The 25,253-nt window shown below is 44.5% G+C and overlaps 1 protein-coding gene across 2 annotated transcripts in view; it reads left to right on the forward strand.

The window, feature by feature from the left end:
* The window catches only part of LOC110525469 (neurogenic locus notch homolog protein 1), a 52,724-nt gene that overhangs the window by 24,487 nt on the left and 2,984 nt on the right, over positions 1-25,253 (forward strand). The window contains exons 8-33 of one of the 2 annotated variants that reach the window (XM_036979601.1): positions 532-717; positions 865-978; positions 2,802-2,915; positions 3,230-3,463; positions 3,614-3,724; positions 9,179-9,371; positions 9,576-9,721; positions 9,875-9,988; positions 10,811-10,930; positions 12,450-12,602; positions 12,863-13,091; positions 13,370-13,571; positions 13,923-14,076; positions 14,273-14,457; positions 14,924-15,056; positions 15,564-15,821; positions 18,145-18,257; positions 18,430-19,001; positions 19,236-19,667; positions 19,984-20,132; positions 21,330-21,543; positions 21,903-21,993; positions 22,414-22,579; positions 23,878-24,176; positions 24,626-24,773; positions 25,066-25,163. In XM_036979601.1, coding sequence (XP_036835496.1) covers positions 532-717; positions 865-978; positions 2,802-2,915; positions 3,230-3,463; positions 3,614-3,724; positions 9,179-9,371; positions 9,576-9,721; positions 9,875-9,988; positions 10,811-10,930; positions 12,450-12,602; positions 12,863-13,091; positions 13,370-13,571; positions 13,923-14,076; positions 14,273-14,457; positions 14,924-15,056; positions 15,564-15,821; positions 18,145-18,257; positions 18,430-19,001; positions 19,236-19,667; positions 19,984-20,132; positions 21,330-21,543; positions 21,903-21,993; positions 22,414-22,579; positions 23,878-24,176; positions 24,626-24,773; positions 25,066-25,163 — 4,928 coding nt within the window. The remainder of the gene's footprint in view (positions 1-531; positions 718-864; positions 979-2,801; positions 2,916-3,229; positions 3,464-3,613; positions 3,725-9,178; positions 9,372-9,575; positions 9,722-9,874; positions 9,989-10,810; positions 10,931-12,449; positions 12,603-12,862; positions 13,092-13,369; positions 13,572-13,922; positions 14,077-14,272; positions 14,458-14,923; positions 15,057-15,563; positions 15,822-18,144; positions 18,258-18,429; positions 19,002-19,235; positions 19,668-19,983; positions 20,133-21,329; positions 21,544-21,902; positions 21,994-22,413; positions 22,580-23,877; positions 24,177-24,625; positions 24,774-25,065; positions 25,164-25,253) is intronic. The other variant, XM_036979602.1, reaches the window with a different exon arrangement.

A 25,253-nucleotide genomic window follows, 5' to 3' on the forward strand; every position in this document is an offset into this window, starting at 1 on the left:
AGCAGAGAGGTAGACAGGTAGCAACCACTACACAGCAGAGAGGTAGACAGGTAGCAACCCCTACACAGCAGAGAGGCAGACAGGTAGCAACCCGTACACAGCAGAGAGGCAGACAGGTAGCAACCACTACACAGCAGAGAGGCAGACAGGTAGCAACCACTACACAGCAGAGAGGTAGACAGGTAGCAACCCCTACACAGCAGAGAGGCAGACATTTTGAAACCACTACACAGCAGAGAGGTAGACAGGTAGCAACCCCTACACAGCAGAGAGGCAGACATTTTGAAACCACTACACAGCAGAGAGGCAGACAGGTAGCAACCCCTACACAGCAGAGAGGTAGACAGGTAGCAACCCCTACACAGCAGAGAGGCAGACAGGTAGCAACCACTACACAGCAGAGAGGCAGACAGGTAGCAACCACTACACAGCAGAGAGGCAGACAGGTAGCAACCACTACACAGCATTGTGAAGGAGCACACCCTGTAACATGTTTGTTAAGATTCACTCCATGTCTCTTTGTGTGTCTAGGTGGCAACCCCTGTGAGCATGGAGGGAAGTGCCTGAACACCAAGGGTTCGTTCCAGTGTAAGTGTCAGCCCGGCTTCTCTGGAGCTCGATGTGAACACGACGTCAACGAGTGCCTCTCCAACCCCTGCCAGAACGAAGCCACGTGCCTCGACCAGATAGGAGGTTTCCACTGCATCTGTATGCCAGGTAAAGACACCGTTTTAATCAAAGGATGGCTGCAATCTAAACTTATATCTTTAAAGTCAGGCACGGTCAATGTTACTATACAAATCTCATGGTTAACTAACTAACTAACTGGCCCTGTGTCTTGTTTCCCTTGCTAATTGGCTACAGGCTATGAGGGACTGTTCTGCCAGATCAATACTGACGAGTGCGCCAACAACCCCTGCCTGAACAATGGGAAATGTATCGACAAGATCAACACCTTCCACTGCCAGTGCCCCACAGGTGAGCCCCGGGACGCTGCGGCGGTCTGAGGGGGGTCGATCACCCCCCTGGACTGGATGGGCGCGGGAGGCAGACTCTAATCCCTGCCCTCAGGCAGGCTTTAGCAGGCCAGCGCCCGACGAGGAGGAAAATCCATAAGGAAGGGCTTGACAAAGTTTTGACTTAGAACAAGGTTTTACTCTGATGAGTGTGCACTTAAACTTGGTTTGGTTGTAGCTAGCCACAATAACGTTATTTGAGAGAGAATTGAGGAGATAACGTCTAACTAAGAATATCAGCTGAAATAGTGTTGTGTTTTCATGTATTACATTTCTGTGTAGTTGTAGAAGCTGTTGTGGTGAGGTTTGAGTTTTGTGTGTAGTGATTTGGTGCATGTAGAATCTAGATGATTTCATGAGGTATTTCTACAGGGATTCCATTAGGGTTGGACTACAGCATGTGACGAGAGGCATTGAGGGTTTTGTTAGCACAGGAATGCTCTGATAGAAGAACGTGAGGCTGACCGACACTGAACAAGGTTTCTCAGCCTCTAAAATGTGTTTTTGTTTTAATTCTTTCAGCAGGGCTATTGAGGTGGAAGTAATTCTGATGGAAAATAGTGCAGTACTCAGTTGGTTCTGATCAAAAAAAGCTCAGAGAGAAAGGCAGGAGGCTCCTTGTGTTGAGAAAGTGCAGTTAACAGTAGAGCAGTACAGCAGAGAACACTAGAGCTTAGCTGTTGAAAAGCCCCCATATCTATGGGATGGGGATGGGGTAAGGGGGGCAGGAGAGAGGCCTGAATGAGACAGTAGTGAAAGTGGGAGGGGGTGTTGGGGTACGGGAGGGGACTGAGACGCACAGACGGTTATGCTCTAGAGGGGTTATGGGGTAGAGGCGGGGGATTTTGGGGTCCCCATTGCCTGCTTGTGATGTAAATTTGTTCCTGTGTAAGCCCAGGCCGGAGTAGGGTATGGTCCTCTCTCCTTTAATTTCTGTACACATCATCTCCATGGAAACCCCACTCATCCCTTTTGAAATGTGTGATTCCAGAAGCCCGGGCTAAATCCCCTCTTTGGCTCTGGGAGGTGTGTGTGAGGTAATATTAGCGTTAGCATGGATGGACAGTGAAAATTGAAAGGACCCTGTGTTGTGAATGGAGCAGAGCTAACAGATAGCCATGTAGCCACTTCCTATTTGGATTAGTGACAACTGGTGTCTGGCTGGCAGTTTGGCTTAGACCACCTGTGTGTTCTTTATCAGATAGAATTCTTCTTTTTACCACTTAGAATTCAAATGTGTGACTATTGAACACTGTACGTTCCTGCGACAGAAGTTGGAAGAAGAAATAAAAACAGAGATTAGAATGACTAGAGAAAATAAGGGAGCCTGCTGGTTGATTTTAAATGATGAGGGATTTGAATAGCTGAGTTCAGAGGTCAAGCTAGCCCTGGTGGGAGAAGCGGGCGGGGAAAGTGGGCAGAGCAGGACAGGATAATGCACATTGTGATGGAAAAGTTTTGGGGGACAAAAGAAGCAACTGGCTCGGCTTTGCATTGCATTGAGCAGACAGTCCCCCCTTTGTCTTTCACCCCTGGTCATGAGGCCTTGGAAGCCCCCCCCCCCTTTTGGGAGCAGTGGTGAAAAGGAATAGAAGGAAAGAACACAGTAAGCTTGTAGTACGGCAGGCATTTTGATTCATATGCAGCCATCTCTGTCTTTAAGGGCTCTCATCATAATGTATGTAGGCTTCCAGGGATAGAGTGAGCATAGTTTGGGCTTGGTAAGATCACTCTAATGAACCACACACACACTCACTCACTCCCTACATCTTCTTGTTTTTCCAGGATTTGCTGGGAACCTTTGCCAGATAGATATTGATGAGTGCTCCAGCACGCCTTGCAAGAATGGCGCCAAGTGCACAGATGGCCCCAATAAGTACACCTGTGAATGCACTGAAGGTATAAAAACAGAACCTTGTTATATTTGGTAACACACGTTTATTTTCCCTCGACTCCAATCCCGTTCAATACATTGAACAGATGTGGGTGGAGCAATGTGCAAATTAAATACACTCACAAAAGCTCTGATGAAGGCCTTGGGGCTGATATGTACGCTTAATAAAGAGCAGTGATACTAGCAGGAGCATAAAAACAACAACAAAACAACAAACATAGATTTCAAAATAAACTAAAACTTATTGAATGTTTTCTGGCTCCTGAATAGAATGGAGAGAAATTAGACTAAAGTGACAAACTCCATGTCTTTCTACCAGGTTACACGGGGCAACACTGTGAGACCGACATCAATGAGTGTTTCTCGGACCCCTGTCACTATGGTACTTGTAAGGATGGCCTGGCCTCCTTCACCTGCTACTGTCGCCTTGGTTACACGGGCCGGCTGTGTGAGACCAACATTAACGAGTGTCTGAGTCAGCCCTGTCGGAACGGAGGCATCTGCCAGGACCGCGAGAACTCCTACATCTGCACCTGCCCCATGGGCACCGCAGGTCAGACGCACGCACGCACGCATGCACACACGCGAGCACACACACACTGAAAGACTTCTCTAAGCTCGAAACTGTCCTCGACACACAGACTTACTTTAATCTGTGAAAATGTTACTATAGAAACTTGGATGCTAATTTCTTTGCTTCTAGGTATAAACTGTGAAGTCAACCTGGACGACTGCAAGAGCAAGCCATGTGACTACGGGACATGCCTCGACAAGATCAATGGCTACGAGTGTGCCTGTGAGCCCGGCTACAGCGGTAAGTAGATACTGTAGGGGACCAGTTTGTCTGACTGTGGCTACCGAGGTTGAGATTTGAAGGGGGTACTCCTACCTCTCCTATTCAGACCTCTCAGGTGAAGGCAAGACAAACAAGAGCATAGAGGGTAGGGTGGAGGGGTGGAAGAGAGAGAGAGATGACAGATGGTAAGCGAATGCACTCCTTTTAAGGCCTTCGGTGGCCGTGTCACTTTCCAGACTCCCCCCCCCCCCCTCAACCTGTTGCCTAGACACACAAGCTGGCCTCTCTCACCAGGCTCTGAAAGGACCAACACTCACCCGGGATTTCACTGGAGGAAAGATCCCCTGAAAGATTCCTGAAAGTTGATATTTTAAAAGGGGGGGGGGGAGTTGGTCCATGCTTTAGGGCTAAATGGCCTCTCTTTATGTTATGCGTGGCACCCGCTGAATGGCGGCGTCATTTCAAGTGGCCAACAAAACCGGACTTAAAAATCCCATGTTTCTCTAGGTGGATACATTTACTGTGGGGATATAGAGCCCATTGTATGGTCCATTGTCTGGTGTAGCACGGGTTGGGCTTTGTGTTTTACTTCAAAATGATATCTTCATGGATTGTGACCAACTCCAAAGATTACTACATGATATTATGTTCAAAGTTTCATAAGTTCTAACCATAGTGTTATTAATTTGTACAGGTAACTGACAAAATAATGGAAACTCTTGAGTAAATGAGGGATATAAAGTATATTCAAAGCTGGTGCTTCCACACAGGTGTGGTTCCTGACAAGGGTTGCAAAAGATCAGAAACTTTCAAGGAAATGTCCATGGGAAGTTAAGCCCGGGAATTTGGGGAATTTAGCTTAAATTCATAAAAAAAGTTAGCTTATAACAGTGAACCTTTTTTGTGGGATACACATAAGGCAATTCTAGGTCTTGTGGCATATTTTGGTTAAACTAGCCTCAATTCAATGGAATTGCAACCCTCTGCATGCACAGTGCATTCTTCCATCACATGTACAGCTGATTGTCAAGATCTTGCACATATATATATATATATATATATATATACATATATACAGTGCCTTGCGAAAGTATTCGGCCCCCTTGAACTTTGCGACCTTTTGCCACATTTCAGGCTTCAAACATAAAGATATAAAACTGTATTTTTTTGTGAAGAATCAACAACAAGTGGGACACAATCATGAAGTGGAACAACATTTATTGGATATTTAAAACTTTTTTAACAAATCAAAAACTGAAAAATTGGGCTTGCAGAATTATTCAGCCCCTTTACTTTCAGTGCAGCAAACTCTCTCCAGAAGTTCAGTGAGGATCTCTGAATGATCCAATGTTGACCTAAATGACTAATGATGATAAATACAATCCACCTGTGTATAATCAAGTCTCCGTATAAATGCACCTGCACTGTGATAGTCTCAGAGGTCCGTTAAAAGCGCAGAGAGCATCATGAAGAACAAGGAACACACCAGGCAGGTCCGAGATACTGTTGTGAAGAAGTTTAAAGCCGGATTTGGATACAAAAAGATTTCCCAAGCTTTAAACTTGTAGTATCAAGTATCAGACCACTGCAAATCTACCAAGCCCTGGCCGTCCCTCTAAACTTTCAGCTCATACAAGGAGAAGACTGATCAGAGATGCAGCCAAGAGGCCCATGATCACTCTGGATGAACTGCAGAGATCTACAGCTGAGGTGGGAGACTCTGTCCATAGGACAACAATCAGTCGTATATTGCACAAATCTGGCCTTTATGGAAGAGTGGCAAGAAGAAAGCCATTTCTTAAAGATATCCATAAAATGTGTAGTTTAAAGTTTGCCACAAGCCACCTGGGAGACACACCAAACATGTGGAAGAAGGTGCTCTGGTCAGATGAAACCAAAATTGAACTTTTTGGCAACAATGCAAAACATTATGTTTGGCGTAAAAGCAACACAGCTCATCACACTGAACACACCATCCCCACTGTCAAACATGGTGGTGGCAGCATCATGGTTTTGGCCTGCTTTTCTTCAGCAGGGACAGGGAAGATGGTTAAAATTGATGGGAAGATGGATGGAGCCAAATACAGGACCATTCTGGAAGAAAACCTGATGGAGTCTGCAAAAGACCTGAGACTGGGACGGAGATTTGTCTTCCAACAAGACAATGATCCAAAACATAAAGCAAAATCAAAGTCCAGACCAAGTCAAAGTCCAGACCTGAATCCAATCGAGAATCTGTGGAAAGAACTGAAAACTGCTGTTCACAAATGCTCTCCATCCAACCTCACTGAGCTCGAGCTGTTTTGCAAGGAGGAATGGGAAAACATTTCAGTCTCTCGATGTGCAAAACTGATAGAGACATACCCCAAGCGACTTACAGCTGTAATCGCAGCAAAAGGTGGCGCTACAAAGTATTAACTTAAGGGGGCTGAATAATTTTGCACGCCCAATTTTTCAGTTTTTGATTTGTTAAAAAAGTTTGAAATATCCAATAAATGTCGTTCCACTTCATGATTGTGTCCCACTTGTTGTTGATTCTTCACAAAAAAATACAGTTTTATATCTTTATGTTTGAAGCCTGAAATGTGGCAAAAGGTCGCAAAGTTCAAGGGGGCCGAATACTTTCGCAAGGCACTGTATATATATTTTACATAAAAAAAAAAAAAAATCTAATCTTTACAGGAAAATTCCACGGGCACTATCTGATGTGGAGACATTTCACTGCAGCTAATGTAGAAGGAAAAGCGGTGTACATTTGCAAATAATGTGCCAAATCATATGTGAAGAATGCAACAAAGATGCAGAATTATCTGGCCAAGTGCATGAAGTTCCCTCACTGCTCACAACAAGCAACCTCCGACAAAAGTCCCTCTACTTCTATTCGATGTGAAAATGATTAATCAGACACCTTATCGATAGCAACAGCTCATGGTCCAAGTTTTTTGACTCAATGGAGGAACATAGTCAGAGAAATGCTGATGAATGTCTTGCTCGAGCTGTGTATGCAACTGGTTCACCTCTGATTCTCACATGCAATGTGTATTGGAAGAGATTTCTTCACCCAGCATACACCCTCCAACCAGACATGCTTTATCTACTCATTTGCTGGATGCAGAGTTCAACAGAGTTCAAGTGAAGGTCAAGCAAATCATAGAGAAAGCAGACTGTATTGCAATCATCTCTGATGGGTGGTCGAATGTTTGTGGCCAAGGAATAATTAACTACATCATCTCCACCCCTCAACCAGTATTCTACAAGAGCACAGACACAAGGGACAACAGACACACCGGTCTCGACATTGCAGATGAGCTGAAGGCAGTCATCAATGACCTTGGACCACCGAAGGTATTTGCACCCGGTGACAGACAATGCTGCGAACATGAAGGCTGCTGGGTTAAAGTGGAGGAGTCCTACCCTCACATCACACCCATTGGCTATGCTTCTCATGCATTGAATCTGCTCCTCAAGGACATCATGGCACTGAAAACAATGGATACACTCTACAAGAGAACCAAGGAAATGGTTTGGTATGTGAAGGGTCATCAAGTTACAGCAGCAATCTACCTCACCAAGCAAAGTGAGAAGAATAAGAGCACCACATTGAAGCTGCCTAGCAACACCCATTGGGGTGGTGTTGTCATCATGTTTGACAGTCTCCTGGAGGGGAAGGAGTCTCTCCAAGAAATGGCGATATCACAGTCTGCCGATATGGACAGCCCCATCAAAGAGGATCCTCCTGGATGATGTATTTTGGGAGAGAGTGGTAAGCAACCTGAAACTTAAAGCAGTAGCCATTGCATGTATTGAGGGGGACAATGCCATCCTGTCTGTGTTCAGACTCTGCTTGCAGATGTAAGAGAAGAAATCCATACTGCCCTGCCCACTTCAGTGTTGCTCCAAGAAGAGGAAACTGCAGTTCTGAAATACATCAAAAAGCTTGAAGACTTCAGCCTGAAGCCCATACACACTGCAGCGTACATGTTGGACACCAAGTATGCTGGCAAGAGCATCCTGTCTGGTGCAGAGATCAACAAGGCCTATGGTGTCATCACTACCCTGTCTCGCCACCTTGGCCTGGATGAGGGAAAGGTTCTTGGCTGTCTGGCGAAGTACACTTCCAAGCAAGGGCTTTAGGATGGAGCTGCAATATGGCAGTCGTGCCGACATATCTCATCAGCCACCTGGTGGAATGGACTTTGGATCTGTGGCTCTTTCCCCTGTTGCCTCCATCATCCTCCAAATCCCACCAACATCAGCCGCCTCAGAGCGCAACTGGTCCTTGTTTGGGAACACACACACCAAAGCACACAACAGGCTGACCAATACAAGGGTTGAAAAGTTGGTCCCCATCTGGGCAAATTTGAGGCTTTTTGAGACTGACAAAGAGCCATACTCAACAAGGTTTGAAAGTGACAGTGAAGATGAGGCCTCAGAGTCTGATGTTCAAGAGGTGGACATTGAGGAGGTCCAGGGAGAAGACATGGAAGCCTGAGAGGAAGACAACCAAAGCTTTAGTTTCTAGACTATCATTTTACAGATGTATGTTGAAAACATTTTTATGTGATGTGATGTGATGGATCATTGGGGATCATTCAATATTCCCTTTCTTTTGATGTACAGTGAAATCATCCCATGTGAAGAGTCAACTCATTTAATTAAAGTTCAATTCATAACTAAATCGTTTTTTAAAATTTCTATTGGAAGGATTTAATCATTTGCAATTACTTATGATAAGGTTAAATGTTTATGTTTCTGTCTCCATATGATATGGTAAATATATCCGATCAAAAAACATCTACATTTAAATGGTATTAATATTCATTTGAATGTATTTCCGTTAATTCCCATATATTCCCGTTAATTCCCACGGAAAGTTTCCACCTCTGAATATTCCCCAAAATGTGCAACCCTATTCCTGAGTTAATTAAGCAGTTAACATCCCATCATGCTTAGGGTCATGTATGAAAATCCTGGGCAGGCTACCATGGCTATTACCCCATACGATGACAATTCCCCTGTCCACAGGGCACGAGGGGTCACTGAATGATTTAACGAGTATGAAAACGATGTAAACCATATGCCATGGCTGTCTCAGTCACCAGATCTTAACCCAATTGAACACTTATGGGAGATTCTGGAGCCACCTAAGACAGCGTTTCCATCACCATCACCATCAACAAAACACCAAATGTTGGAATTTATGGTGGAAGAATGGTGTCGCATCCCCCCTATAGAGTTCCAGACTTGTAGAATCTATGCCAAGGTGCATTGAAGCTGTTCTGGCTCGTGGTGACCCGATGACCCATTAAGACATTTTGTTGTTTTTTTCTTTACCTTGGCAGTTACCTGTATCATTTTCTAACACCAATTTAATCAGTTTGTAAACTGTAAATGTTCCTTGTGCTATAAAGTTGAGACACTACTGTACGAGAGGTCAGAGAAGTAAACATCTTAATGGGTTCTGGTTCACAGGGACCATGTGCAACATCAACCTTGACGAATGTGCCCTACACCCGTGTCACAACGGTGGCACCTGCATTGATGGCATCAACAGCTTCACCTGTCTGTGTCCAGAGGGCTACCATGACACCACCTGCTTCTCCCAGATCAATGAGTGCCTTAGCAACCCGTGTATCCATGGCCACTGTCAGGACAAAGTCAATGGGTGAGTCTGTCTTTCTCATCTGTTTCAATGCCAAGGAAATCACTAAGTTGTGTCTCGTTTAAATGTAGAAATCTTCCTTACATGTATGGTATGAATATATCTACAGTAAATCCCTAAGTATTCATAAAAGCTGTGGACTTGAGGACTCAAAGTGGAATTTAGTGTCTGTTACTCTGATATTGAGCTTTCCCATCTTTTCCTTAGTTACAACTGTCTGTGTGACAATGGCTGGAGTGGCAAGAACTGTGACATCAACAACAACGAGTGTGAGTCCAACCCCTGCATGAACGGAGGCACCTGCAAGGATATGACGAGCGGATATGTCTGCTCCTGCAGAATCGGCTTCACTGGTGAGTAAGTGTGTGTGTGTGTGTGTGTACGTGTGTATGGTCCTCGAGATTGCACTCCCACCATCAATACATTTTGTATTGTTTTGATCTATTTGACCCTAACTCTTAACTCAAACTCATGTGCTTGATAACTTCTTGACCTTTTGATTCCAGGTCCAAGCTGTCAGACCAACATTAACGAATGTGCCTCCAATCCCTGCCTGAACCAAGGGACCTGCATCGATGATGTCTCTGCGTACAAGTGCAACTGCCTACTGCCATATACTGGTATGAGCATATTTGGCTATTGTGAAATATATATGTCTGATTGTCTATCTAAGCGTAATGTTTTGGTATTTCCTTGTTCTAGCTTCTCTAAGGCATTAGACATACAGGAAAAACATGCTCCGGAAGACCAAGCTGTCAATGAATGTCCAGCAGCAAGACTTCCTCTTGGCTAAAACTCCAGCATCTGTTGTGTTGACGTTGTGTCCCTGATAACAGTACAGGGAAATATTTTTAAGAAGTCCTCACATCCATTCCTCCCTCGTATTATTTGATAAAACAGATAATGATGGACTGACTGCCTTTGGGCAACCTTTTTATCTATGCCCTGAGTTTTCTTTTTGGAAAATTCCACCCTGCGTTGAGAGCTGGAATAATAGTGACTCTGGTTGTGTGACGGAGGGGTGGGAACTGAACGGCCCAGCTGCTTGTCACATTTCCTGTTTGCAGACTTCCTGTCTCACAGAACAGCAAATGCCTTGACAATAGCAGGAAACTCCAGCCTGCTTCCTGTCCGTGCTGGGTGTCGTGGAAACAGACAGATAGGGAAATGTCTCCGTGGGCCCAAACAGCTCTGCTCTCTAACACTCACAGACCTTTTCACTGTGGGCAAGAAGCCTCCTGAATGAAGTGTGTATTTAAATGTCCAATAAAAGCATTATCTATGTAGGGCGATCTATCCAGTATCCAGACACCCACTACTTCCAGTTATGATACTCTGGTTCTGAAAACAATAATATTAGACACGATAATAATATGAGAACAATAATATTGAACATGTCCATTATCTAAAAATGTGTGTGTGTGTGTGTGTGTGTGTGATAGGTGAGAACTGTGAGACCCTGCTGGCACCCTGCAGCCCCAAGCCCTGCAAGAACGGAGGTGAGTGTCAGGAGTCTGAAGACTACGAGAGCTTCTCCTGTGTGTGTCCAGAGGGCTGGCAAGGTGAGCGAGCAATATATTTACAGTAGATTATATGTAATTCCTATGCATGTACAGTGCCTTCAGAAAGTTTTCCCAGCCCTTTACCCTTTCCACATTTTGTTGTGTTACATCCTGAATAAAACATGTATTCAATTGAGATTTTGTGTCACTGATCTACACACAATACCCCATAATGTTAAAGTGGAATTTTGTTTGTAGAAAATCTTGGTAATTACAACAACAAAAAAACAATTGCTGAAATGTCTTGAGTCAATAAGTTCAATACTAGTGGTTAACAGGATTTTTGAATGACTACCCCATCTCTGTACCTCACACAACATACAATCTGTAAGGTCCTTCAATCGAGTAGTGAATTTTGAGCACAGATTCTACCACAAAGACCAGAGCGGTTTTTCAGAAGGAAACTGCTCAGGGATGGTGACTTTAAAACACCAATGGTGACTTTAAATCACTTACAGAGTTTAATGGCTGTGATGAGAGAAACCTGTGGATGGATCAACAACATTGTAGTTACTCCACATCACTAACCTAAATGACAGAGTGAAAAGAAGGAAGCCTGTACAGGATAAAAAATATTCCAAAACATGCATCCTGTTTGCAATAAGGCACTAAAGTAAAACTGCAAAAAATATGGCAAAGAAATGAATGTTATGTCCTGAACACAATGCTTTATGTTTGGGTGCAAATCCAACACAACACATCACTGAGTAACATTCTTCATATGTTCAAACATGGTGGTGGCTGCATCATGTTATGGGAATACTTTTCATCGGCAAGGACTAGGGAGTTTTTTAGGATAAAAAAACCCACAATACCGCACAATAAGCACAGGCAAAATCCTAGAGGCAAACCTGGTTCAGTCTGCTTTGTAACAGATACTGGGAGACAATTTCACATTTCAGGAGGACAATAACCTCAAACACAAGGCCAATTATACACTGGAGTTGCTTACCAAGACGACATTGAATGTTCCTGAGTGGCCTAGTCACAGTTTTGACTTAAATCTGCTTGAAGATCTATGTCAAGACATGAAATGGGTGTCTAGCAATGATCAACAATCAACTTAACAGAGCTTGACGAATTTAAAAAATAATAATGGGCAGATACTGTACAATCCCAAAAAGATGCAGAGCTGTAATCGCCGCCAAAGGTGCTTCTATAAAGTGTTGACTAAGGGGTGTGAATACTTATGTAGATTAGATATTTCAGTATTTCATTTTTTATAAATTTGCAACACTTTTTAAAAACATGTTTTCACTTTGTCATTACGGGGTATTGTGCGTAGATGGGTGAAAGAAAATCGATTTAATCCATTTTGAATTCCGTCTGTAACACAACAAAATGCAACAAGTCAAGGGGTATGAATACATTCTGAAGGCAGTATATGTACGTTATCTGTATTAGGTTATCTGTATGTTATCATACCAAATATGTCTATATAAAATTATGAAAATGGGCAAATGATCTCAGTGCTGTGTAGTAAACCTCTCCACTCTCTCCTTTCCTCTACCCTCTCTAGGACAGACCTGTGAAGTGGACATTAACGAGTGTGTAAAGAACCCCTGTCTCAATGGGGCCACCTGTGAGAACACCAAAGGCAACTACCGCTGTGGCTGCAAGGCCGGTTATGCTGGCCGCAACTGTGAGACCAACATTGACGACTGTAAGCCCAGTAAGTCTCCTATCATCTTCATGACTTCATCATAAAAACAGGTTAAAATGAGATAGTGGTCGTGTCTCAATACTCTAAAGTGGCCCCCTGTCTCTTTTATTTCATGACTGATAGGTGAAAGGCCACCACATCTCTATAAATCCTGTCATGTTCTTTCATGTCAGTAAAACATAAGGAAAGGAAGCTAGTCAAGACTATTGAGTTGCAGCCAGTCTGCTAAGTTATAAGCTAACCTATCTCCCCGCTCTCTTCCCCCATAGACCCCTGCAGCAATGGAGGTTTCTGTCGGGACGAGGTGGACAACTTTGTGTGCACCTGCCTGCTTGGTTTCCGTGGCACTAAGTGTGAGGAGGACATCAACGAGTGTGACAGTAACCCATGTAAGAATGGAGCCAACTGTACAGACTGTGTCAACAGCTACACCTGCACCTGTCCACCTGGCTTCAGTGGGATACACTGTGAGAACAACACACCCGACTGCACTGAGAGGTAAAGGGAGCTTGAATTCCTATTTAGTTTGGATTTCTCTATCCTCACATGGCCTGTTGCGTCTCTGTCACAAACGATGAATGCATCTCCAAACTACTTTCTCTTGTCCACTTCTGCCCCCTGTGGCAGAAAATTGAATGACTCAAATATCCCATTATAGCCCAGGATATTCACTCTCAATTCATTTCACTAATTGGACTTACCATGTTTTAAATTGAATTTAATTTGGTTTTTGAATGACACGTCTGGTATTGCTTTGTGGATGTTTTGTTTAACAGCTCTTGTTTCAACGGTGGGACGTGTGTGGACGGCATCAACACCTACACCTGCCTGTGCCCACCTGGCTTCACTGGCAGCTACTGCCAACACGACATCAACGAGTGTGACTCCAGACCCTGCCTGAACGGAGGCACCTGCCAGGACAGCTATGGCACCTACAAGTGCATCTGTCCCCAGGGCTACACTGGACTCAACTGCCAGGTACAGTATAGGCCCAGTCACGCGGACTTTACAGTAGACTAACTGTAGGCTATATACCATGTTGTTATTGTCAAGTAAAATGTGTTTTTATGGATCATGTACTTGGCTAAATAAAGGTGGAATAAATAACTGTAGCTATAAGCTACAGCCCACTGGGCACACACTGGTTGAATCAAAGTTGATTCCATGTCATTTCAATGAAATTACGATGAACCAACGTGAAATAGATGTTGAATTTATGTCTGTGCCCAGTGGGTAATGTTTGTATCTGTGAAACAACAGTGTACATGCTTACTTACAGAAACATGTCCCCCTGTCAGCTAACTGTCTATGGTGTGTGTGTCTCCTCAGAATCTGGTACGCTGGTGTGACTCGTCCCCATGTCAGAACGGGGGCACCTGTTGGCAGACTGGCACTACTTACAGCTGTGAGTGCCAGACTGGCTGGACAGGGCTCTACTGTGATGTGCCAAGCGTCTCCTGCGAGGTGGCAGCCAAACAGAGAGGTAACACTGGGGGTGTGAAGGAGGATGTTTGTGTGTCTGTCCTTCTGCATGTATGAGGTGTGTGTGTGTTTGAGGCGTGTGTGTGTGTTTGTGTTAGCCTCAATCATCACTATGCAATTAATTTCACACCACTAACAAAACACAGACTACATACTGATCTCCCCTCTCTTCCCCTCCCCATCTCTCTGCCCTCCAGGTGTGGAGGTAATTGCTCTGTGTCGTAACTCAGGCCAGTGTCTGGATGCGGGGAACACCCACTACTGCCACTGCCAGGCAGGTTACACAGGCAGCTACTGTGAGGAGCAGGTGGATGAGTGCATCCCCAACCCCTGTCAGAGCGGAGCCACCTGCACTGACTTTCTAGGAGGGTACTCCTGCAAGGTAGGCTGCTCACTAGGAACACAGCACTGTCACTAATGCACATTACATCCAATTGGTACGAATTGTCCTAATTAAGTTACATCAAATGTAATTTAATCCAATTTTCACAGGTGCTGGGTGAAATGCATAACAAATGTAGCCTAATGTAGAAATGATACCTAGACCGAACAGCGATTCATGTGGCCAAAAAAGTGTGTGTTTCCTGGTATGGTCTTGTAGAAACATTGTCAGAAAATAAATGAGTGTGTGGGTGTTCTTTCTAAAAAAAAAAGTCCTATCAAACTCTGTATCCAAACTGATGACAAAAGGTTGTTTATTAACAGACTCACAAACTGTTCATTTATGTAGATCTCTGATGAAAGAGGATTTGCTGTCCTGTGCAGAAAACTGGCAAAACAACCAGGTAAACAGAAACAGCCTTGTTTCATGTCACTCATTGATTTATCTTTTCCCTCTCCTCTCCTAGTGTGTGCCGGGATACGTCGGCACCAACTGCTCCAATGAGATCAATGAGTGTTTCTCCCAGCCGTGCCAGAACGGAGGCACCTGCATTGACCTGATCAATACCTACAAATGCTCCTGTCCCAGGGGAACCCAAGGTCAGGGCCCTGCCACCCACCTCCACACACTCTTCCACACCACCCCCTTCTTTCTCTATATCCCTCTTTCTGTGCTCCTCTCCAGCCTCCCACTCTCTCTCCATCTATTCCTCTCTCCCCCCGGTCTCCACTGTTCCTCTCCGCCCTCTCTCTCTCACTCGCTCTCGCTCTCAATCCACCACACTTCATTAATTAGGGCTTAACAGCGTCCAGCACATGTCCGAAACTCTCGTCCCTGTCAAATATGGGATTGATTTCTCTCCCGGACATGAAGGGAGTGTGTCTTGTTGGTCAGCTAAAGTACTGGTGAAATGAATGTCACCAAAAAGGTTTTATAGAAGCAAACAAGAGAAACATTTTGAAACGGTAAATGAAAAGATGTATTGAACAAGTACAGGTAGTAAGTACATCCATCCTTCTTGATCCCATGTGGTGGTGTCCCAGCTGAGTGCTTTAGAAGAGGCTGACTGTTCCTCTGCTCTCTCCCGCCCGTCCTCTACCTCGCAGGCGTTCACTGTGAGATCAACATAGACGACTGCAACCCCTTCACAGACCCCGTCACCAACGAGCCCAAGTGCTTCAACAAGGGGAAGTGTGTGGACAGGGTGGGAGGTTACCACTGTATCTGTCCCGCCGGTTACGTAGGGGAGCGCTGTGAGGGGGACGTCAACGAGTGCCTGTCCAACCCATGTGACACCCGCGGTACACACAACTGCGTCCAGCTCACCAACAACTACCGCTGTGATTGCCGTACCGGATACACAGGTAACATATATAACCATCAGACATGTTGGCTGGAGAGTGACTTGGGAGTGGGGTTGGGTTTAGTTTCATGTCAATTCCAATTATTTCATGGGGTTTATTTGGGAAAGCAAGAACAAACTAAGTTAATTTAGTCTGACATTTTTCTGTCTTTTTCGAGACAAATCATTGGACTTGCAGGAGAAATCCCAACAGTAAAAAAAATATATATAACACCTCGTCACTGTTTTTCGATAGTATATAGCACCAGAAGATAGAGATGAGGTCGGAAGTTTACATACACCTTAGCCAAATACATTTAAACTCAGTTTTTCACAATTCCTGACATTTAATCCTAGTAAAAATTCCCTGTCTTAGGTCAGTTAGGATCAACACTTTATTTTAAGAATGTGAAATGTCAGAATAATAGTATATTTATTTATTATATAGTTATTTTATTTCACCTTTATTTAACCGGGTAGGCTAGTTGAGAACAAGTTCTCATTTACAACTGCGACCTGGCCAAGATAAAGCAAAGGAGTGCGACAAAAACAGTCAATAACACAATAGAAAAATAAAAATCTATATACAGTGTGTACAAATGTAGATTAGGGAGGTAAGGCAATCAATAGGCCATAGTGGCGAAATAATTACAATTTAGCATTAACACTGGAGTGATAGATGCGCCGATGAAGATGTGCAAGTAGAGAAACTGGGGTGCAAAAGAGCAAAATTAAAAACAATATGGGGATGAGGTAGTTGGGTGGGATATTTACCGATGGGCTGTGTACAGGTGCAGTGATCGGTAAACTGCTCTGACAGCTGATTTATTTCAGCTTTTATTTCTTTCATCACATTCCCTGTGGGTCAGACATTTACATACACTCAACTCGTATTTGGTAGCATTGCCTTTAAATTGTTTAACTTGGGTCAAACGTTTCGGGTAGCCTTCCACAATCTTCCCACAATAAGTTTGGTGAATTTTGTCTCATTCCTCCTGACAGAGCTGGTGTAACTGAGTCAGGTTTGTAGGCCTCCTTGGTCGCACACGCTTTTTCAGTTCTGACCACACATTTTCTATAGGATTGAGGTCAGGGCTTTGTGATGGCCACTCCAATACCTTGACTTTGTTGTCCTTAAGCCATTTTGCCACAACTTTGGAAGTATGCTTGGGGCCATTGTCCATTTGGAAGACCCATTTGCGACCAAGCTTTAACTTCCTGACTGATGTCTTGAGATGTTGCTTCAATATATCCATATAATTTTCCTCCTCATGATGCCGTCTATTTTGTGAAGTGCCCCAGTCCCTCCTGCAACAAAGCACCCCCACAACATGATGCTGCCACCCCCGTGCTTTACGGTTGGGATGGTGTTCTTCGGCTTGCAAGCCTCCCCCTTTTTCCTCCAAACATAATGATGGTCATTATGGCCAAACAGTTCTATTTTTGTTTCATTAGACCAGAGGACATTTCTCCAAAAAGTATGATCTTTGTCCCCATGTGTAGTTGCAAACCGTAGTCTAGCTTTTTATGGAGGTTTTGGAGCAGTGGTTTCTTCTTTGCTGAGCTGCCTTTTAGGTTATGTTGACATAGGACTCGTTTTACTGTGGATATAGATACTTTTGTACCTGTTTCCTCCAGCATCTTCACAAGGTCCTTTGCTGTTGTTCTGGGATTGATTTGCACTTTTCACACCAAAATAGGTTCATTTCTAGGAGACAGAACTCGTCTCCTTCCTGAGCGGTAGGATGGCTGAGTGGTCCCATGGTGTTTATACTTGTGTACCATTGTTTGTACAGATGAATGTGGTACCTTCAGGCGTTTGGAAATTGCTCCCAAGTATGAACCAGACTTGTGGTCTACAATGTTTTTTCTGAGGTCTTGGATGATTTATTTTGATTTTTCCATGATGTCAAGCAAAGAAGCACTGAGTTTGAAGTTAGGCCTTGAAATTGATCCACAGCTACACCCCAATTGACTCAAATGATTGACTAAAATCAGAAGCTTCTAAAGCCATTACATAATTTTCTGGAATTTTCCAAACTGTTTTAAGGCACAGTCAACTTAGTGTATATATAACCCACTGGAATTGTGATATTATAAGTGAAATAATCTGTCTGTAAACAATTGTTGGAAAAATTACAAAGTAGATGTCCTAACCGACTTGACAAAACTATAGTTTGAGTGGTTTAAAAATGAGTTTTAATGACTCCAACCTAATTGTATGTAATCTTCCGACTTCAACTGGAATTATTTACTCTATATGGAATTAAATGTTAACCTGTGATTGGCTTATTGATACGGGGATTCAGTCCTTGATGTAACTATATCTCTCTGTGACCCTACAGGCCAGCGTTGTGACACAGTGTTTGACGGCTGTAAGAGCAAACCCTGTCGTAACGGAGGGACATGTGCCGTAGCCAGCAACACTCCTCACGGCTTCATCTGCAAGTGTCCACCTGTAAGTTCACACACAACTAAGGCTGCTGGCATATTATACTGCATACAAGACGCATACTGTATATAAAGACATTGAGCAGATGTATTACACTGTGTTGTCATTCATTAAATGTACTGTAATAGTAGTACTAGTAGTATTAGATTGACACATTTGCTCTCCTTCCCCTCTACAGGGCTACACTGGCTCTACCTGTGAGTACGATGCCCACTCCTGTGGGAGTCTCCACTGTCGTAATGGTGGCACCTGCATCTCCGGACACAAGAGCCCCAAGTGTCTCTGTCCCTCCTCGTTCACAGGGCCAGAGTGTGAATACCCTACAGACAGCCCCTGTAACACCAACCCCTGCTACAACGGGGGAACCTGTGAGTACAGCTCAGAAGCTCCATACTACCACTGCGTATGCCCCACCAACTTCAACGGCCTGCTATGTCACATCCTGGACTACAGCTTCCTGGGTGGGTTCGGCCGTGACATCACGCCCCCGCCAGAGGTGGAGGTGAGCTGTGAGATCCCCCAGTGTGAGGAAAGAAAGGGGAACAAGTTCTGTGATACCTTATGTAACAACCACGCATGTGGCTGGGACGGGGGCGACTGCTCGCTCAACTTCAACGACCCGTGGAAGAACTGCACGTCGTCCCTGCAGTGCTGGCGCTACTTCAACGACGGGAAGTGTGACGAGCAGTGCAACAACGCCGGCTGTCTCTACGATGGCTTTGACTGTCAGAACCTGGAGGGCCAGTGCAAGTGAGTGTCATCAGGGTCTAAACACTGAATAGTAGCTAAGGGGAGGCCAGTCCACATGGAGAGCTACTGGCTATGCAGGGTTCAGCTCCAGACCTTCTATCTCACCTGATTCAGCTAATGCTGTAGAGAATAGAGGATGAATAAAGGCTGAGCAGAGATACAAGCTTTTCTTTCATCATTATACATTCCATTAAAAGTCATACTGAATGATACTCTAATCTCTTGTCTCTCCAGCCCTCTGTACGACCAGTACTGTAAAGACCACTATGCGGACGGCCACTGTGATCAGGGCTGCAACAACGCTGAGTGTGAGTGGGATGGTCTGGACTGTGCCAACAACATGCCAGAGAAGCTGGCGGTGGGCCGCCTGGTCATCGTGGTCCACATCATGCCCGACCAGCTCCGGAACAACTCGCTTGGCTTCCTGCGCGAGCTGAGCCGCGTACTCCACACTAACGTGGTGTTCCGGCAGGACTCCAAGGGAGAGATGATGATCTACCCGTACTACGGCAGTGAGCAGGAGCTGAACAAACACAACATAAAGCGCTCAGTGGGTTGGACAGAGATCCCTGGCACCATGCTCAGCTCCATGAGGAATAGCCTGTATACTATAGCCAGTGAAAACAGCCGCAGACGCAGGGAGCTGGACTCCATGCTGATCAAAGGGTAAGGATTAGAGAAATGTTCTGGAAACGATCCTCTGAATCTGGATTTCAGCTGAATTTTCATGCAAACCTCACATTGTCATGAATCTAAAATGTGAAAGTCAAGCAAGGACTAAGCTATTTGTTGTGGAAAGAAAACTGGCCTTCCATATCATTAATTTTCCATCACAATAGATGATTATATAACAAATATATCAGTGTCTGGCTTTCTAAGAACTTCTGCTTGTTCTGTGAACTGAAACTATTGTGCTCAAACAGCCTTATCTCTGGGCTTTAGATCAGGTCTAATGTGTATAATATGACTCTGTCCTCCACAGCTCCATAGTGTACCTGGAGATTGACAACCGCCAGTGCTTTCAGCAGTCCACAGAGTGCTTCCAGAGTGCCACTGATGTAGCAGCCTTCCTGGGGGCCCTGGCCTCCAGTGGAAACCTCAATATTCCCTACATCATAGAGGCTGTTCACAGTGAGTTTCTATCTTCTTCCATGCTAACAGTCACTAACAGGGTACTGCTGCAACACCCAAGGTTTGCACCCCTAATGCCCCTTTAATCATACCTCAGCCCTACACACACACACGCACACACACACACACACACACACACACACACACACACACACACACACACACACACACACACACACACACACACACACACACACACACACACAGAAGGTATTCATCCCCTAGGTCTTAACCCTCCAACACCACAAAAGGGTGATATGGTGTTCTTTGAGTGTGTATTTCATTCAACAATGGAACAAATGTACTAGTGAATCACATGGACTAAACAATCAATGCAACAGTCTGTGTGTAAATCCAATGGCTTCAGGCTCCAAAATGGTTAATTGCCGTAAATCAACTCATCCAGCCCCCTACCCAATCCACATACCATTCTAACACACACACACACACACACACACACACACACACACACACGCACACACACACACACACACACACACACACACACACACACACACACACACACACACACACACACACACACACACACACACACACACACACACACACACACACACACACACACACACACTTCATCCCACAGTGTAAGGCTGCTGCAACCTTCAGCTTGCTGAATGTAATACCAGGACTTTATGCATCTCTAAGGGTTTGGGTTGGGAGAGTTTATCATTTCAAAATCGTTAGTAAAAAAAAAGAGAAGAAAAATTGATCGGGAGTGTGCTAGAAGTTGGGAGTCTTTGTTATCTTGAAAATCCTAATAAATCCTTAGTCTTTACAGCTTAAAGCGCGTGCAGTAATTTGAAGTTCATTAATCCCTCCCTTTTTTTCCCCTTAAAGAAGAAATGGTAGAGTTGTCTCCTGGTACCCTGGGCTGAGAGGGGAGAGGAGGTGGTGGTGGTTTTAGATTTTTTTTTTTTATCTCTAGCTCTATTTGATGAAAAGTGGTTAGCAATTCTGATTATTACAGAATAGGAACAACCTTGTTTTACAAACGGCGCTCATCATTCCTGTTGTAGCTCTGGCCGTGGAATACTGGGCTCCAGGAGGGGTTTTTCTAGACTAGAGGAGCTGGACTATCAGTCCTCCTCAGACCAACCCAGCGCCTGCCTGCCTGGCTGGCTGGGTTCTCAGGCTGCGCCGCTGTCCCCCTTACTATGTTGTCCTTTCCCCCTCCAGGTGAGGTTGACCCCCAGCCTCCATCTGAGCTTTACCCCATCTACGCAGTCCTGGCTGGGCTGGCCCTCCTGGCTTTCGTGGGTGTGGGGATGGTCGCCTCACGGAAGCGTCGTCGCGAGCACGGCCAGTTGTGGTTCCCGGAGGGCTTCAAGATCAGTGAGCCCAACAAGAAGAAGAGGAGGGAGCCGGTGGGGGAGGATTCAGTGGGATTGAAGTAAGTGTCCCAGGTTTCCATGCGCCACCACATTGTTTTGCCAGTTTGTTTGTCGTGGGTTTGGTCATAGCAGGGTGTGGAACGGTGAAGAGAGTTTATGGGATTGAGTGATGTAGCTGGCGATGAGAAAGAGGGGGGACAGGGTGTGTTTGGATCATTAATGATAATAATACATCAGGTATAGGTAACGGGTGCATTAATTGACTTATCGGAGCGATAGGGGTTGGGGGGGGGGGTCAATCAATGCTTTTATTTCGGTGTTGGTGCACTACCACTGAGGAAGAGTGCTCAGCTGGGATAGTTAGCTAGCTCACTTTTGCTGTATCAGGATTTTCAATGGGATTTCTCCCTGATCACAGGCCACTGAAAAACCTCTCGGACATATCACTGATGGACGACAACCAGAATGAATGGGGAGAAGAGGAGCCTTCGGACGCCAAGCGCTTTAGGGTAAGGAGTCTAACTACATCACATACTGGCATTTGGAGAGAAAGGCGGGAATAAGAGTAGAACATGGATTTATAAAGAAATACCTATAGAGAAATAATAAGAAAAGATCTTCAGTCAGGGATTTTCTCTTTATCATCATTGATAATAGTCTTCAAATATCACTAGATTCAAGTTTTTGTTTAAATATTTGTGCATTTACATAGGCTATTTAATTAGCTTGAATTTAATAATCACCAATGTTTAGATATAGAAAACATAGTCTCCTTTGTGTTGGTTTTTGGTTTTATTGTCCTGAATGTCAGCATTTTAGTAAGTAAAAGTTGGTTAGTTAAACGTTAGGTTGCAAATAGCTTTGAGCTGAAATGCTTTGGTTGCGGTTTGAGCTAATTGACTGTCCATCTGCCCCTGATCTGGTTCCAGCAGTTTGAGGAGCAGGCGATACTGGACCTGGACGGCCAGACAGACCACCGCCAGTGGACCCAGCAGCACCTGGACGCGGCTGATCTCCGTATCCCCTCCATCGCCCCCACACCCCCTCAGGGCGAGATCGAGAACGACTGCATGGACGTCAACGTACGGGGACCAGGTGTGTAGACAACCGCTCGGTTCATTGTTAGGGAAATTAGGACTGATTCTAACGGTGAACTTCATATCCCTCCTATTTCCCTTCTGACATGTATTATTAAATGTCATGAAATGACACTATTTGTGGTGAATACAGAATGTTTGACCATTTAACTTGTAGAATATTGTACCATTTAATCAGTTGCCTGGTGTGTAGGACTTGTAAAATGTTTATGTGGAATTGGTGAATTCTGCCCCAGCTGCAGTGCACAGGTCAAGTCTAAATATTTCTTGAACAGCACATTTCAGTTATCAATACTGGTGTAGATTTAGAAAGATGAGAGGTGTACGTAATTATGAGTCAATGGAAGTGGCAGGGTACATTTAGATAAAAAGATAAACAATTATTTTATAATGATTCACATATTAGCATAACTCATACTTTTAATTACTCATTCAATTAAGTAATTAACATAGTTATTCCTATTTCATTGTATTACCTAACATCTTGCTTTGTAAAGAAGTTAAACAAAACTGTCTTAACTTCATGTTTTAAGGTATTTTTCTGCCTCCTCAAATATTAGCTGTTTGGTTTACACCTTATCTGAGTGAGCAATAGCAAGGGGGAGAGACAGAGAGAGCATGTGTGTGGGAGTAGCTAAAGCCTTGTGTCCTCAGGGTAAGGGGATCCAGATCAAAGCATGCAGCTAGAAGCCCTGAGCCCAGGGGAAAACTCCCTTCCAGATTAATGCTTACATTCATCATTGGACCATTAATGGGTCTTTCTTGTCATATGCTTTATTAATAAAACCAATAACAGAACAAAAATAAAGAACACGCTTTTATTGAAAGCCAAACCCCCTGAAGAGTGTTTAAGAAATCTAAAGTAAGGCACTCTTCAACAGTAGAGCACAACACACAGACTGTTTCTCTCCTTCACCAATCAATGAGCCTGAATCAACCAAATCTGTGAGATCTGGGGGCTTGCTATTCTTTTGAAGAGGAGAAACCCATCCAAGTCGACTGTCTGAGCCTCCTCTCAGAGATGATAATGCTCAGTTTTCCATCTGCCTAGGTTTACCAAAGCTCTGTGTCTTCCTGCAGCTCCCCAATGCCTGGCTTGATCAGAATCCGTTATCGAAAAGAGAGCTGTGATGATTCACCAAGGCAAAAGCATCAAATCCTCATTCGATTTGTTTGTTGCTTTGTTTTGTCTTATGCTGACCCTGCGCTAGTGCACTGGACTGTCAATGCTGAGGTGTGGTCAACTCCCCTGGTACTAAAGTATGGTCTCTCCCTCCCTCCCTCCTCTCCCTCCAGATGGCTTCACCCCCCTGATGATCGCCTCCTGTAGCGGTGGAGGTCTGGAAACAGGTAACAGCGAGGAGGAGGAAGACGCCTCTGCCAACGTGATCAGTGATTTCATTTACCAGGGTGCTAACCTCCACAGTCAGACAGACCGCACAGGGGAGACCGCCCTTCATCTCGCTGCCCGCTACGCCCGCTCTGATGCTGCCAAGCGTCTTCTGGAGGCCAGTGCAGATGCCAACATCCAGGACAACATGGGCAAGACCCCGTTACATGCTGCCGTGGCCGCTGATGCGCAGGGTGTCTTCCAGGTATGGGGTCAGATACATTTTTGTTCTTGTGTAGCAAAGAGACCAACTGTATTGGATTGGTAATGTGCCCTTGCTTCCTTAGTGTCTCTAAAGATAATCTCATACAACAGGGATCATCAACTAGATTTCTAGAGCAGATGGTCGGGGGGCCGGAACATAATTACTAATAATTTGTGGATTGCAAATTGACAGCAAGAAGCCCAAACAGATACATTATTTGAATAAAACATAATAATTTCAAGATTTCCTTGCATTTGTATATGATCATGTTTATCTCTATTATGCGTGGGAATACTTGGGAACAAAATTAAAATCACTGATTTCCTGGTGTTTTTACAGACTTCATTTTTTTGCTCAGAAAACTTGTTGGTCCAATTAAAACCACAGCGGGCCTCAAGTTGGGTAATCCTGTCATACAAGGTTAACCAACTCATTGTATCTTTTTGTAGATTTTGATCCGGAATCGTGCCACAGACCTGGATGCCCGCATGCACGATGGCACCACCCCTCTGATCCTGGCAGCTCGCCTGGCAGTGGAGGGCATGGTGGAGGAGCTCATCAACTGCCATGCTGACGTCAACGCTATCGATGACTTTGGTAGGGCTCATATCTCAATGCTGAATCTCTATGGGCTTCATGGCCTCATCGTATTCTTTCAATCAGAGCTAGAGGTGAAGTACATTCAATCCATGAATTAAAATCAAACAAGGAATTTGTCATTGGAAATGGGCAGAAGATAAGATAAAGTCCATGTCCTTTTACAAAATGTTTTCTTACTTAGAAATAACGTGGAGGTTGAAAATTGTTATAGTCAGGTTTCTTTAGGTCATTTTAGACAGGCATGGGTTGTGTACTGAACGTGTTTTTCTGCCTGCCTCGCTCTCACCAGGCAAATCTGCTCTGCACTGGGCAGCAGCAGTGAACAACGTTGAAGCAGCTACCGTACTACTGAAGAATGGAGCCAACAAGGACATGCAGAACAACAAGGTAAGGAATCTTTGCTGCCTGATGGAACATAATATAAAACAATATTTCTGTAAGCTACATTCCTTTAACATTTAAGCTTTATTCATACAG

This window comes from Oncorhynchus mykiss, chromosome 6, assembly GCF_013265735.2.
Source record: "Oncorhynchus mykiss isolate Arlee chromosome 6, USDA_OmykA_1.1, whole genome shotgun sequence".
Classification (NCBI taxonomy): domain Eukaryota; kingdom Metazoa; phylum Chordata; class Actinopteri; order Salmoniformes; family Salmonidae; genus Oncorhynchus; species Oncorhynchus mykiss.